We start from the raw sequence: 13,321 nt of genomic DNA, 5'->3' as shown, positions 1-13,321 counted from the left end.
CTCATGTGTTGGATTATAGATGAGAGGTTGGCATGAGGGGTGGGGGATGGGATGGGGGTGTTGTGCGTTTTAAGCCTCTTTTCTTTCTGCATTCTCAACTTTTTTTTTTTCCCTTTGTGGCTTTTACCTCTGTATGTGGCTAAAATGTTGCCTTGCATACAGAAAGAAGCTTCTAGCAGAAACGTGTGGATCCTGTTTGGTATTTGTATATATGACGAAGGGAGTTTGATTAGTTTTATGATGAGGACAGTGCATTCTTCTTGTAAGAATCTATTCTTATTAGCTTCTTTACTCACACATCCCATTTTTAAGGACAATTGTTCTTAATTGTAAAGCAGCCTGTGTCTACATGTTCTGTGCTTCTCTCCCTCTGGCTTCAGTGAATGCGTTCTCTGTGACCATGCAAATATATCACCTTGTTAATGAAGGTTATGGTCCAAAATGGAAAGAGAACGGAGCCCTGGCTGTGCTGTGTTTCAAACAGATTGTGCCAACTTTTGGAAGCGTAAACAACTAAACATTGCTAAATACTGACCAAATCCTTCATTGGAGTAGAAGTAGTGATGTCTCCCATCAAATGTTGATGAGTAAAGTCAGGAATGATGTATGTTGCAGGGCATTATGCAGCAGCAAAAATGAATATAACTGGGTGTGCCTATGAATGCAGTGTGAGTGCCTGAAAGCAGCATAGCACCTAAAATCAGGGCAGGATGTTGGAGGGAGTGTCTTTGATCTCTACATGTGACTAGTTCATCCTTACCTGGAATACTTCTGAAATGGATGCCCTAATACTGTCATCTCTTCAGGAAACCCAGCCTCCTTTCACCTCAATTAGGAACAGTAATCAAAGATGTAAAGTAGTAAAGGTAACAGATTATTCCCTGAACGTGAGATTTAATGAGGCAAGTGCAGGGATGATTGTATTCCCTCTGCTGCTTCTCAAGGAACTAAACACTGATATGTCTTTCCTGAACCTACTACCTTAATGTAATTTGCTTATTCTTATGCGTGGCCTACTTTGGTTCAGGTTGCAAGCTTAAACCTTGTTCTGTTCAAGGAACTGCTGGTGCACCTGGACTTTGGGTAGTAGGCAGCACCAGCTTGGTGTGTCTGTGCAAAGTATGTAGTAAGAAACTGTGTTGCTTGCAAGTCTTCCAAGTGCTTTGACTGGGAAGTGGACTGATACGCAGAAGGATTTTGTTTCTGTGTAGGACGTAAGAATATGCAGATGAATGGCTAATTAATGTTGGAATTTAACAAACTAATCCTTTTTTTTGACTGGAACAAGATGAAACTTACCAGCAGGCTTGCTATTGAGAAGACAGGACTTCCTGACCAATCAACTCTAGCTTCTCTGGTCACACAAGCAGAAAAGGAAGGAGAAAAGTGAGTCTTGTGCAGCCTGAAATGATGGTTGTGCAATTATCAACTAGTGAAACAGCACAAGCTTTTGTTCTAGTTACCCTTCCAGTCCATACATGAGTCGAAAGTCTCTCATGAATAAAACCATTAGCTTCTTTAGATCAAATTGTCTTGTATGCGTTCCATAAGCGCTCATTAACCTGCCTTATTCAAGTATCTGGGAATTTCTTTCAGGATTCTTCATATAAACAGTTCTGATGAACTGTATGTCGTTGTTTCTTTTCTGCTGTATAGTGACATTCGTTCTTTCCAGACACTGAATAATCTCTGGGATTGAACAGATAGATCCCATTCTGTTGTGCAGTGTTAGGCTGGATCTCTTCATACCACTATTTTTGTGAGGGAAAATTTGCTTACGAAATTCTTGAAGCTCCATATGAGGCCTTCAAATTAAACTTAAGCGATTAAATGAAACCAATCTGATACTGGCAGTTTTGAGTCCCCACTGAGTGCTGTGGAACAAATGGATTACCTTACATCTCATGAACTACTACTTTTTCCCAGCCAATTATGACTCTGTTTAAACGTTCTTAGTTTATTTTTTTGAGGACTGCTGTGTTCTGTGTAGTTCCAGAACTCTTATTTTCCTTTGTACCTACTGGCAGCATTCTCTTGCCAAAATGATCTATGAAGATACTGTTTTACTTCTGATTTTACTTTTTCCGTCTTCAGTGGTGTTGTGCCTGTATCTTTTGCCAGCATCTCTCTGCACATTGAAAGGGGGTTAACCATACTGTAATCATGACTTTGTTCCCTCTTAGCTCTGTCAGTACTGTTATAGGAAAATGTGGTGTAATCAAAGCACTTACATTCTTGATAGAAGTAATCTGCCCTCAAATTTGTCTCAAATACTTGCATCTCTTCTTAGAATTAAGCATTTAAGACCCTCTGAAGGAATGCAAGTCCAGATTTCTGTTAGAACAGGCTGTAATCTTCCCTCACAAGGCATTTGGGATATTTGTTGTCTAGCTGATTTGTTGCAGTAAAATGCTCAGCTACACTTGATCTCTGCCTGTGCAGTAAATCTAATGCATATGTGCTGCAATTACACACAGCCTGTGCACAGATATGTATGTGTTGCATCTCTCTGACATGGAGCAACTCTGGCAGGGCAATGTCTGAGAACATGCTGCTACTGCTAGGTATGTCTTTTTGCTGGCAGCATTCTTCCTCTCTTAAGGAATTTGAAGCAGAGCAGTGGAACAGGTTAGTTGCTCCCATATACTTTGCATGGTCTGTTAGTCACAGGTTTGGTGTCCCTGTATCAAAGGTATGGTGTTGCTTTCTAGGTTCAGGTGATATGTGCTGACCAATTAGGTCAGTGCCATGTCTTGGTCCCTAATTATCTGGCTGCTTTTCAGAGTTTACCGCTAGTGTTCACAAGGTCTATTGGGCTGTGTGTATAATACCAGCCTGTTTGCTGTAGGATTTTACTGAGCTGTTGTGCACGGTGGGTGCTTCCAACTGCTTATCTCTGTTTTAACATTTAATAACAGCACAGACTGGGTTTCTCATCATCTCCCTTGGCATACTTCCTGGAGTAAAGTGGACTGTGAGAGGATTTCAGGAATGTTTGGTGCTCTGCTATAGAGAAAGTTTGGTGGAACCCACTTGTGGGCTCAATGCTAACCACTGGGTCGAACCACATGGTCACAACTGATAGCCAAGAAAAACGCACTGCTGGAATGTTCAGGTCCTATAATGTTACGTTTTGTGGTGCTTTGGGTTTTGGCAGGATGTTCTCCCTCAAAACAAAAAGTAAACAAATAAAAAAGCATCTGAAAGTAAAAAAGAAACAATCTTACCAGCTAAACTTTAAACTTGTGCTGAAGGCTGAATGTTCCTCTGTACAGCTAAGATTTGTGAGCACAGGATGAGGAAGTCTTCTTGCTTTTGCCTTGTTAAAGCTGTGTCTATCAATAGAATAAACCAACTTTCCCCACCTGGAATACATGTAGCTTCCTCCATGTAGCTTCCTATACCAAGTTGCACAATTAGTTAGCAATTCAGTATGTGGTCTGAAAATAGCTGACGCTGGCTAGCTGGGAAGGAGTTGGTGATGCCAAATAGTGGTGGTTCAGTTCTCCAAGTTTCCCTGTCTTTCCCTTCATTTGTGATTTAATTATTGTTGAAGATTAATTTAGTATTTAAAACTTTCATACTCACCCCCTCTGTTGGTTTTATGATTCTTTATGTACTCCTTCCTGTTGCCAGTAAATTGGGGTTGAAGGTTTGCAGAGAATTGGGAACTATACACTGAGTTTTCTTTCTATTTGTGGTTCTTTGTTCAGTCTGGTAGCATAGTAAATTACTTTAATACAATCAGACTTCTATGCAGTGGGAACCTTGTCTATTGAACAGTTGTTTAATGGGATACGTATGTTGAATTGTTTCAGGTATCAGAAAGAAGCTTACTGAAGTCACAGAACAAGTCTGTAGCTTTTGTAAATGATTTTTCCCTTAATTTGAAGGACAAGAGAGTAGACTCAAAACATGTTTTTAAAGAGGCTGTGTTCAAAGAGGTTTCTGGAGATGATCTGATTCAGCTTTCCATTGAATGCACATCTTTAGCCCAGGTTATCCAGGGCCTTGTCAAGCTGAATCTTGAATGTTTCTGGTAAGGAATATTCCACCAATTCTCTGGGCAGCCTGTTTCAGTGTTTGCTTGTTCTTACAGTGAAGAATTGTTTTCATCCAAAAATAATTTTCCCTGAAGCATTTTTGTGCCTGTTGCTTCTTGTCTGGTCATCATGTGCCCTTGTGAAAAGATTGCCTCCATCATCTCTACTGCTACCTGTAAGACAGAGCTTCCCGAGCCTTCTCTAATATGAACAATGGAATTCCTTCAACTCTTTTAATGTGTCAAGTTCTCCCACCCATTTATCATCTTGATGACCTCTCAATGGACCTTCTTGAACCAAAACTGGACACATATACCAGGTGTCATCTAAAAAGTGCCAAATAGAGTGGAATGGCCAGAATTGTTTATCTACTGGCTATATACATGCAGAGAATGCACCCTCTTACCTTGTGCTCCAGTTGCTGCCTCAACAGTTGTTAATGAGGGTACTGAGTAGTACCAGATCTAGTAGTGACTCCTAAGGAGCTCCAGTTTTGAGCAGCTGCCCCTTCAACTTAAACCATTAGTCACCTTTGAGCAACTGAAGACTATGAGTCAATTTGACTGGTTTTCCACCATTTTTTGTCCCATCTGTCTAGTCCATGCCTTAGCAGCTTGTCGGCAGGGATGGTGAAGTAGAACAAAGTAAAACAGTTTGCTGAAATCAAGGTAGGTTGCATACCCAGCTCTTTTCATCCATGGTTCAAGTTGTTTTATTGTAAGAGGTATTGAGATAGTTGTGGTTTTTATCTTTGGTAAATCCAAGCACGCTTTTTTTAGTCACCATCTTATCCATTATGTACCTACAAGTACCTTCCATAAGGATGCTCCATAATTTTCTCAGGCTCTGAAGTGAGACTGACTGCTCCGTAGCTCCTTGTATGTTCCTTTTTCCTTTCTGCAGGTAAGTGTAGCATTCGCACTTGTCCAGTCATCAGGGCCTTTTGTGGTATCTGTGATGCCTGGAAGGTAATAGAGAATTGTGCTGCAATGACAGCTAAACCTATTTGTTGTTTGTTTTGTTACTGCTTTGTGCCAACCTCGCTCAGTAGCAGATCTACATGTTGCTCCTACTACTTACTGTTAGCGTACACATGCAAAACCTCATACATACTATTTCAAAAGCCTATCTGGTGAAGGAATGTGAACTCATGTGGAGGGAGCTGAGCCTGTGCCAAGCAAGCTCCAGGTGGGAAAGCTATGGTATATAGTATATCAGTTGTTTCAGATCCTAAAGCAGTAGGGAATTCAAGTCTCAGTTCAGCTCAATTATTTATGTTTATGCAGAATATTTCTTTGAATTTGCTTTTTTACTGCAGGTATTTGAAATCACTAGTAATTTCCTCACACATATGAAACAATTACTTGGTTTTATTGCTGTCTTTCTAGCTTGTCCATTATAATTTTTTGTTCAATGTCTTAGAGTTCTGTAGTGGTGAAGAGCAAATATGTAAACTTGCTGTACCGTGGTCTGGATTTCAGCTGGGAAACCAGACAGAGCAGATGTCTAAAGTGAAACAGGTCTGTGACCCAAAGACACCTGGGATCCTCCTTGGGCCTGACCTTTTGGTTAGGTGTTCTCATTTAGCCTTACTCTCTGGTGTCCTATGATCTCTTTAGACTTCAAAGTGGGAAGATTCCTTAGTCTTTGTCATATTCTGGCTCAAGCCCACAAGCTCTTAGATTCCTCTTAAACACTTCAAAGGAAGATGTCTGCAGCTGAGGTTTTTCAGTTAAGATCTCTCTGGGACTCTATGAGAAGATATGATGAGGAGATGCTTACCCACCATTTTAAGAGGCAAAATGTACCTTGTCTTCCAGCAGAGGATATGAAACGGGTGTCTTTTTCCACTGTTATTTTATAGCGCCTCCAGAATGTGTTGTAGAAGCTCAGAGGAAGTGCTAGCCCACTTCATGTTTCTCCCTTGCTGAGCAGGATGGTGTTACCTGTTCTGCCACATTGTCTCTATCTGTCCTATCCTACCCCAGCAGTAGTGCAAGGGAGGATTCTCTCTTCTCTTGTGTATGAGAGAATGACAAAGAGAGGGATTTCTTGTAGTTTCTTGTGGCAAGATTGATACTAGGAACCGTCACTGAAGTAGGCACTTGCAGAGCTCAACTGTCCAGCTGTCTAAGTTGATCTAACCAAGGAAATAAGATATTTACAAGTTAGGATCCCAGGGTCTTTTAAATATTAAGCCTTCTCTACTCAACTGCTTCTTTGTCTTATAAAGTAGTCTATCTCTATTCTGTTTGTCTTTAAAACAGAATAAACAAGAAAACTGCTTTTGTGTGTAGGTTGAGGTGAGGATGAATGTGGGCTTTAATAGTCCAGTGATGTTAGTAAAGGATGGGGAGATGCTGTAAGGTTGGTTCTTTGAAAAGTGCTCCTCTTTCTTCTCCCAGTGTGCATTTGTGAGCCATTCTAAATTTCCTCTTCTCTCACTTTTGCCCTTTCTTGTCCTGGTAAATTCTCACTTTGAGTAAATTCCCCTCTGTGTGTTTGGAGGATGGGAGGTGTATGCTAAAAGTCATGTCAGGCCCTCTCCCAGTCCCTGCAGAGGTGCCATTTCTGATTACAAAACTATGAGAATTCATTATACATGAGTTATTAAATGCATTTTTTTAAAGGGAAAATACTTTTATTTTGCATTTTGACATATACTGCTAGGTCAAAAGGAGAAGAGCCTTAAAAGAATAGAGATGGTTACCAGTGTGGGAAGCTCCCTGAATGCTAAAGAAATGGAAATGAAGATATCCTATGCTTTATATCTCTTCCCTTGCTTGTTAGAAGATGAAACACCTGATTGCTGGAAGAGAATTAAGCACAGGAGATACTGGCAGGTCTTTCTGGAGGAAGACCAAAACCAAACTAGCAAAACAGCTGGAAGAATAAATGGGTAATTTGAGTGAAGAACTCCTTGTTTAGCTTGGTTTAATTTAATTGGAAGCCAGACGGATTGTGAGGCCCTGCTTTTAGTCTGTATTCGTACTGAAAATAAAGATCAAATGAGTTTTTTTGCCCTTTTCTCCATCAGCTGATCTGATGTTGATGTGATCCAGAGATCATGTTTTTAACTTTGTATGTTCCTTGTTTGTTTCTGTACTGCTATATTTCAAGAAGACTTTTGAGTGGGGAACAGAGGTCATATCTAAGGCTACCCAGCTGCTCAGTGAAGGCATGCATACAACACAGCAATATTTCAGTAGTTTTTGCCCAAACTGGGGTGGCAGAAAGAAAGCTTTTGTGGCTTGTGGGATTTATGGAAGTGAATTTATTTTTGAGTTCTTCATTATGTTTGGAAAGGTAGTGCTCATTCTCAAAAGGCATATTGCTGAAGATTTTCGGACTGTCCAGGTCTTGTTATTCAGTTTCTGTTTGTATTCCTTAGCACTGATGTGTTGGCAGGGCAGGTACAGAGTCGGGGTCTGTTCATATTGTGGTGTTTTCAGTGGAACTGAAAGGACAAAACCTGTTTGCAACAATAACATACTGTGTGCAGACTCCTGGAACTGTGTAAGGCATAAACATGCTAGTTTGGTTTTGGGGGGAGAGGGGGCTAGCACAGGTCCCAAAGTGATGGGTTGGGATCACCATGGTGTGTGGGAATGTGACTGTCCTACCACGTGCCAGCCAATAAACATTTGCTGTCATGGTGTACCGTGTGGACTTAAAGCCTTGGATTGCAGTTAGTCATGATCTTTGCATGGTGAGTGCACCTTTTTCTTTGTTTAGGCTCTCTGGGATCCTTACTTACAGTGAATTGGGGGAAGTTTTCTTTGCTTTTACATGTTAGAGTCTCAATATGAAATGTAAGTGAAATGTAATGGACTGTGATGTAAAGGATCACAGGATTTTATGCAAAGAAATTCCTGAGTGGAAGTTGATTGCTCAGAGTGATGGACTGTAAGGACAACTCCAAGAATGGAAGGCAGAGGAGTTACTGTAGGTGCCTTCAAAGAGAAGAAGGTTGCAGTAGGTAAAATGGGAGTCAGTGAGTTGATGTATTAAGAAGTGCATTCCCTACAGAAACAGAACAGCAGTTTTTGTAAAGTGTTGTAAAAATGTTAGGCAAAAAAAAAAAAGAGATTTTTGAAATGGGGAGACCAAGGATCCGCTACTGGCAGGCGAGCTAGAGACTGAGATTTGAGGAAGGTGATCAGTGAGTTGCCATTAGTAGTTTATTGTGAGATTAGGATGAGATTGATGGAGAATAAGAATATGATGAGTGGAAGTTTAAATAATATGCATTAAAAAGAGTAATGTGAGCAGATGAAAGCAATCAGATGAGAGGAGTTACTGAAACACATGAGGAACCCAGAGGAGGAACAAAAATACTACTAGAGGTTGAGGACAGGAATCACACTCCCAAGCTCTGGTCATAAGATTAGTAAGTGGGTAAATTGTACAATCTAACACTGACTTCATCATTCTGCTTGATTAAAAATGCTGATTCTGAGCACTTTAGTACGAGTTCCCTCAATGTGTTTGTGGTTACAGGGTTGTGCTGGTCCTGTAAGTCTTCACATTTGCTGGAGCAAATAGTCCAGGAATAGCTTGGTCACATGTTTTTAATTGAACAGGACAATGTTTTTGACAATGTCGGTTGTCCTTTCCTGAAGGGAGTACTGCTGGCATAATGTAATTTGTTCTGTTAATTATTCTGGTGAGATTCCACTGTGATGCAACAGAATGCTTGGGAGTTTGTAGCCTTGTAAGTCCTCTATATTTGCCCGCACAGTGCCTGAGGCGCCCTATTAGTTTTGCTTACTGCTTATACTAGATTTTGCATTTGGGTTTGAGGTTTCTTATGTGCAAGATTACTTTGCCAGTGTGTGGTGGTTTATACATTTCCCTGTTCTCCCTGCTTCAGTCCTCTATGTCCTGTTAGGATGTACAAGGTTGAAAAAACTCCGTGCCTGGTTTGGGCTGTGCTGTTGAATCTACATGCTCAGTTCTGTTTGTCCATAGAGATCAGTGGCAGTAGCAGCCATCACTGCCACGCTGAAGGAGGATTCTTTTCTGACAGCTGTTTGTTCTGGATAGCAAACAAACTCAGCTTTCATCTATTAATTGTTAGTTCATAACACAACCTTGCTATAGTTTGAGTAAATGGATGTTCTAAGTAGGCACAGTTAATGGATCTGGACAAGAATTTCAAACTCTTTTCCCCTCAGGGTGACTACAACTGTATGGATAGCCTTAGTTCTGTCCTGAAGAGATGAGTTTCTGCTTCCTTTTTTTCCCCTCTTTATCCACAAACACTCCTGGGATTCTGTTTTTTATGCTCTTGCACAAGGGGGCTTCAGAAGCTTCCTCAGAAACTAAGTTCTTTGGACAAGGCTCAAAGAGCAGGGACTGGTGGTGTTCATCAAGGCATTTCAGAATGCAGTACGGTGATCAGTAAATGCTGCTTAAAAGTCACATTTGCTAGAAAGTCTTGGAACTCTGTGAGACCTGAGAGATACCTCATTCTCAGTGGTGTTTTTCCATCCCACCTTCATACTTCTCATTTGGCTTTTAAGTCTTGTGCAACCTTTCAGACAGGCAGCTCTTTTAGTTACACATACTGTTGTCTTTTCTAGTTGCTTTTTTACTGCATGTTCTGAAATTCAGTTTCTGGGCTTCAGTCTCAGTGCTTGGTACCTTCTGCATGACACATGTAGTTTGACCAATACTAGCTATAGTTGTCATGCACGTTTAAGGCTGCTGTATGTGCATGAGACTCTTCCAAGTCTTCTGAACATGTGTGGTGTCTCAGTCATCTTTGCTGATCTGGTGAGGCAAGAGAACTTTTCCACATTTTTCTGTTTTTTGGACAGTTTATACCAACTGAAGTAGCTCCTCTGGATGGATGGGTAGCTGCTCCTTTTTTCCTTCTGATTGGAAAGCAGGAGGTTTGCAAAGCTATGCTATTGGAGCAGCCAACCTTCCTGACTTTTTGGAAGCTGTCAACTAATTTTTTTCCATGCAACAGGAGAAAGAGACCTGCAGTTCTATCCTACAGAACCATAGAGAAAGTGAATGTGGTATGTGGTAAATCAGAAAGAGATGAGTGCCTCTTTGGAGGTATTTCTTGCTATTTCTTTAGGGGGTGAGCAGGTTACCCAGAGAGGTGGTGGATGCCCATTCCTGGAGACACTAAAGGTCAGGCTGGATGGGGCTCTGAGCACCTGATGGAGCTGTGGGTGTCTCAGTTCATTGCAGGGAAGTTGGACCAGATGATCCCTTCCAACTCAAACAATTCTGTGATGTGAAGCTAGAGTCCACTTATGTGCAATCTGTGGCTTTTTGCCTTTAGCCAGGGAGTCTGTTCTCAGGAGTTTGGGGTATTCCTGCTGGAGATGTCATACAGTATTGTCATTCTATCTCCTAAAAGGGAAGGAAGCCCCAGTTTTGTAAAAAGAGGTGGTGAGGCTCTTTTAACCTTTTTGGACTTGTCCTGACTTTCAGAGGTGTAACTGCAGAGTGCATTTTGTGACTGCAATCTGAAGGTCTGCTCACAGCTTGGAAGCTGTTATGGAAAGAGTATTCTAGAGGAAAGTGGCTGCAGAAGGAATTTTCTGTTCTCGTCCTTCCAAGATGATTTCTGGACTAAAGTGGGTAGACAGTATTTTTGTATGGCCAGGAAAGGCTAATCTCATGGCAGCATGTGGAAAGATTTGGAGCTGCTCTTAAGGAGGCTTGTAACACTATAATGTTTCACCCTGGCACTCAGGAAAAAAGGACAAAGGGTGAAAGCTGTCTTGTAATCATCAGGACTGCTTTGAGGTGATTGAGTTACAGCATAAAATGTTCCTCCTTTGCTGTCAGTTTGCTGTTTGTCTGCTCTGTAACAGTAACCCACTTAAAATTGGTGCGGCCCTTTTTGAAGTTATTTTAAACCCCCAGCAATGTATACAGATACCGTAACCTTGGAGAAAAGCACCTCTGAGGAGTGCTTTTGCTTCTGCCCTTTCAGACACATGGAAAGTGCCAAAGTTCATTTCAAGGATGTTAAAGTAGGAACCTCTGGGTTAGGGTTAGGTGCTGGGTTATGGTTTCAGAGCGTGACTGATACAGGAGCAGTTCTGTTTTGTTAGACTTTAATATAGATTAAAGTTTTCTGTTGACCTTAAAGATTTTCATGGGCTCCTTTGGGACCTGGTTATGTTGGAATATGTACCAATCTTGGAGAGAGCTCTCCTACTACTTGATTCTTTTCTTGCTTTTTGTCAGTACTGAGCAGTTTCCCCATCGGGTGCTGGCTTCAAAGTTCCTGTCTCAAGCTTTTTAAACAGAATGAATTAAACTCATCTGTGTGAGAATGCAGGCAGCTCATAACAACTCAGAACAAAAAATAGAGGTAGGAAGAGCTGGGAGTTGGGCAGAGGATTCTGCTCTCTCTGCTTAGTATTGCTCAGACTCATCTTTTCTCTGAGTACAGATATATTGGTGATGAGTCCTGAAAAATGAGTGATAGGGAAACCTTTGTGTTGTGCTACCATTGTGTTTCCTGTATTTCATAGTAATTGCTTGAGTTACTCATGGAATCAGGACTCAACAAGCTGTCCTTGCATTGAGTCACTTGCAAGATGAAAGATGCATGCAAGGTGATGGTGACCTCACATGACATTCTAAGATCTTGAACTGATAGCATGCTTCAGAAACATATGGAGTTCTTCATAATTGCAGCCTTATGTTGGTGTTTCTGGTGTACTTCAATAAGGATTTGTTATAAACTAAGGTATTCAAAAGCAATCTGCGTGTGGTCTCTGAATTACACTGTTTTCCTGATGGTTTCTTACTGATTCTGTTTCAGATGCATCCACTTGGACTGTGTAATAGCAATGATGAGGAAGACCTGTATGAATATGGCTGGGTAGGAGTGGTGAAGCTGGAACAGCCTGAGCTGGAACCAAAGCCATGTCTCACTGTTTTAGGAAAGGTAAGGGGCTATACGGATTGAATAGTTTGGGGAAAATACTGATTTTTTTTTTAACTATTCCTTGGGAGGGTTAATTTCTTTCTGAGAAAAATGAACATGGTGTAGAATGAGACTTCTAGTAGTGCATGAAGTATTCCTGTTTTGCTTGTTTTTGCATTGCGTGCCTCGGGGAAAGATAATGCCCTCTCTCGTTTAAGAGGTGGTGATGGCAAAATGAGTGCATATGTCCCTTTTTGTGCTGTATAGGAACCTAATGAAGCTCTGCAAAAGCTGGCAGTAGTGGTATTTGAGTAGAAACAGTGAATGGCCAGCATGGTGCTGGCTCAATCAAATAAAGCTTATTATCAAATATGATCAAAAGTAGTAAAAATGAAAGCTGGCTGCTTACTGCTTGTTCTTAAGTACAGTTTTCTCAGGAGGCCGTACTAATTTAGTTCTTTTTCTGGGAAGGGGAATCCTCAACCCTTCAGGAGACTTCTTTGTTCTAGTTGAGGACAGGTATTGCTTCCAAGAAGTGGATCTTAGTATCTCAATCAGAGAAATGGGAATTTTCATCTCTGTAATCTCCCTTTGGAATCTTTGGGCCTCTGGAATTTAAACTCCTTTAAAACCATTTCTCTTTGTTTTATGGGGTGAAGTCAGCAGATAGCATTGCTGCTGCTACCAGATACCTTAAAAAGGAGAGTAGAATGCTGTCTCTTTTTTTCCTCAGGTTAGAATTTTGGAGGACTAAGGCTATATTGTATTTTGGTGTCCATAGTCTGGGGTAATTGGAAGTGCATGAAGGAAAGCATATACAGTCTCTGGGGTTCAGCCTAGAATTTGGCTCAGTTTTGGGGTAGGGTGATAGTGGTAATTTGAGGTGGACAGTGAATGTGCAACAGACAGAAGATAATCCTGACATTTTTAAGGTAAAACTTGTTCCATGTATCTCTAAATTAAACTTCTAGAAGAAATACATTTCAAGAGAAATGGGAAACTATCTGCATGTCTAAAATGCACTGCAGGTTTAGCTAATGGTACAAACATCTCTTAAGAAGTGATTGTACTGAGTTGCATTTCAATGTAGCACAACCTTTTTTCCCCCTCTAACTTGGAATACTGTTTCAGTGAAATTCCAGCCTGTTTTAAGGGAGCAGATTCGAACTTGTATCACTAATACTGGTGCACCTTTGTACTGAGCAGTCTGGTAGTAGAAGAGGGTGCTGCATGTGTTTGTGTGGTAAAATACATGCATATATGAAAGAACAAGTGATATATTTATGTTGAGTAGTAAAAGCAAAACTGAAGTAAGATCCCCTGGGAAGCTTGAGGTGCTGTGAAATAGAATGTAGAGAATACTTGAAAGCTG

The 13,321-nt window shown here is 40.9% G+C and overlaps 1 protein-coding gene across 2 annotated transcripts in view; it reads left to right on the top strand.

Moving 5' to 3' along the window:
• The window catches only part of ZNRF3 (zinc and ring finger 3), a 68,805-nt gene that overhangs the window by 28,770 nt on the left and 26,714 nt on the right, over window positions 1–13,321 (top strand). For both annotated transcript variants that reach the window (XM_072351351.1, XM_072351352.1), the window contains exon 2: window positions 11,845–11,970. In XM_072351351.1, coding sequence (XP_072207452.1) covers window positions 11,845–11,970 — 126 coding nt within the window. The remainder of the gene's footprint in view (window positions 1–11,844; window positions 11,971–13,321) is intronic.

Source organism: Excalfactoria chinensis, chromosome 16 (assembly GCF_039878825.1).
Source record: "Excalfactoria chinensis isolate bCotChi1 chromosome 16, bCotChi1.hap2, whole genome shotgun sequence".
NCBI classification, from domain to species: domain Eukaryota; kingdom Metazoa; phylum Chordata; class Aves; order Galliformes; family Phasianidae; genus Excalfactoria; species Excalfactoria chinensis.
Note: the sequence above shows the minus strand (reverse complement) of the source record. Positions and strands in the feature narration are given on the sequence as shown.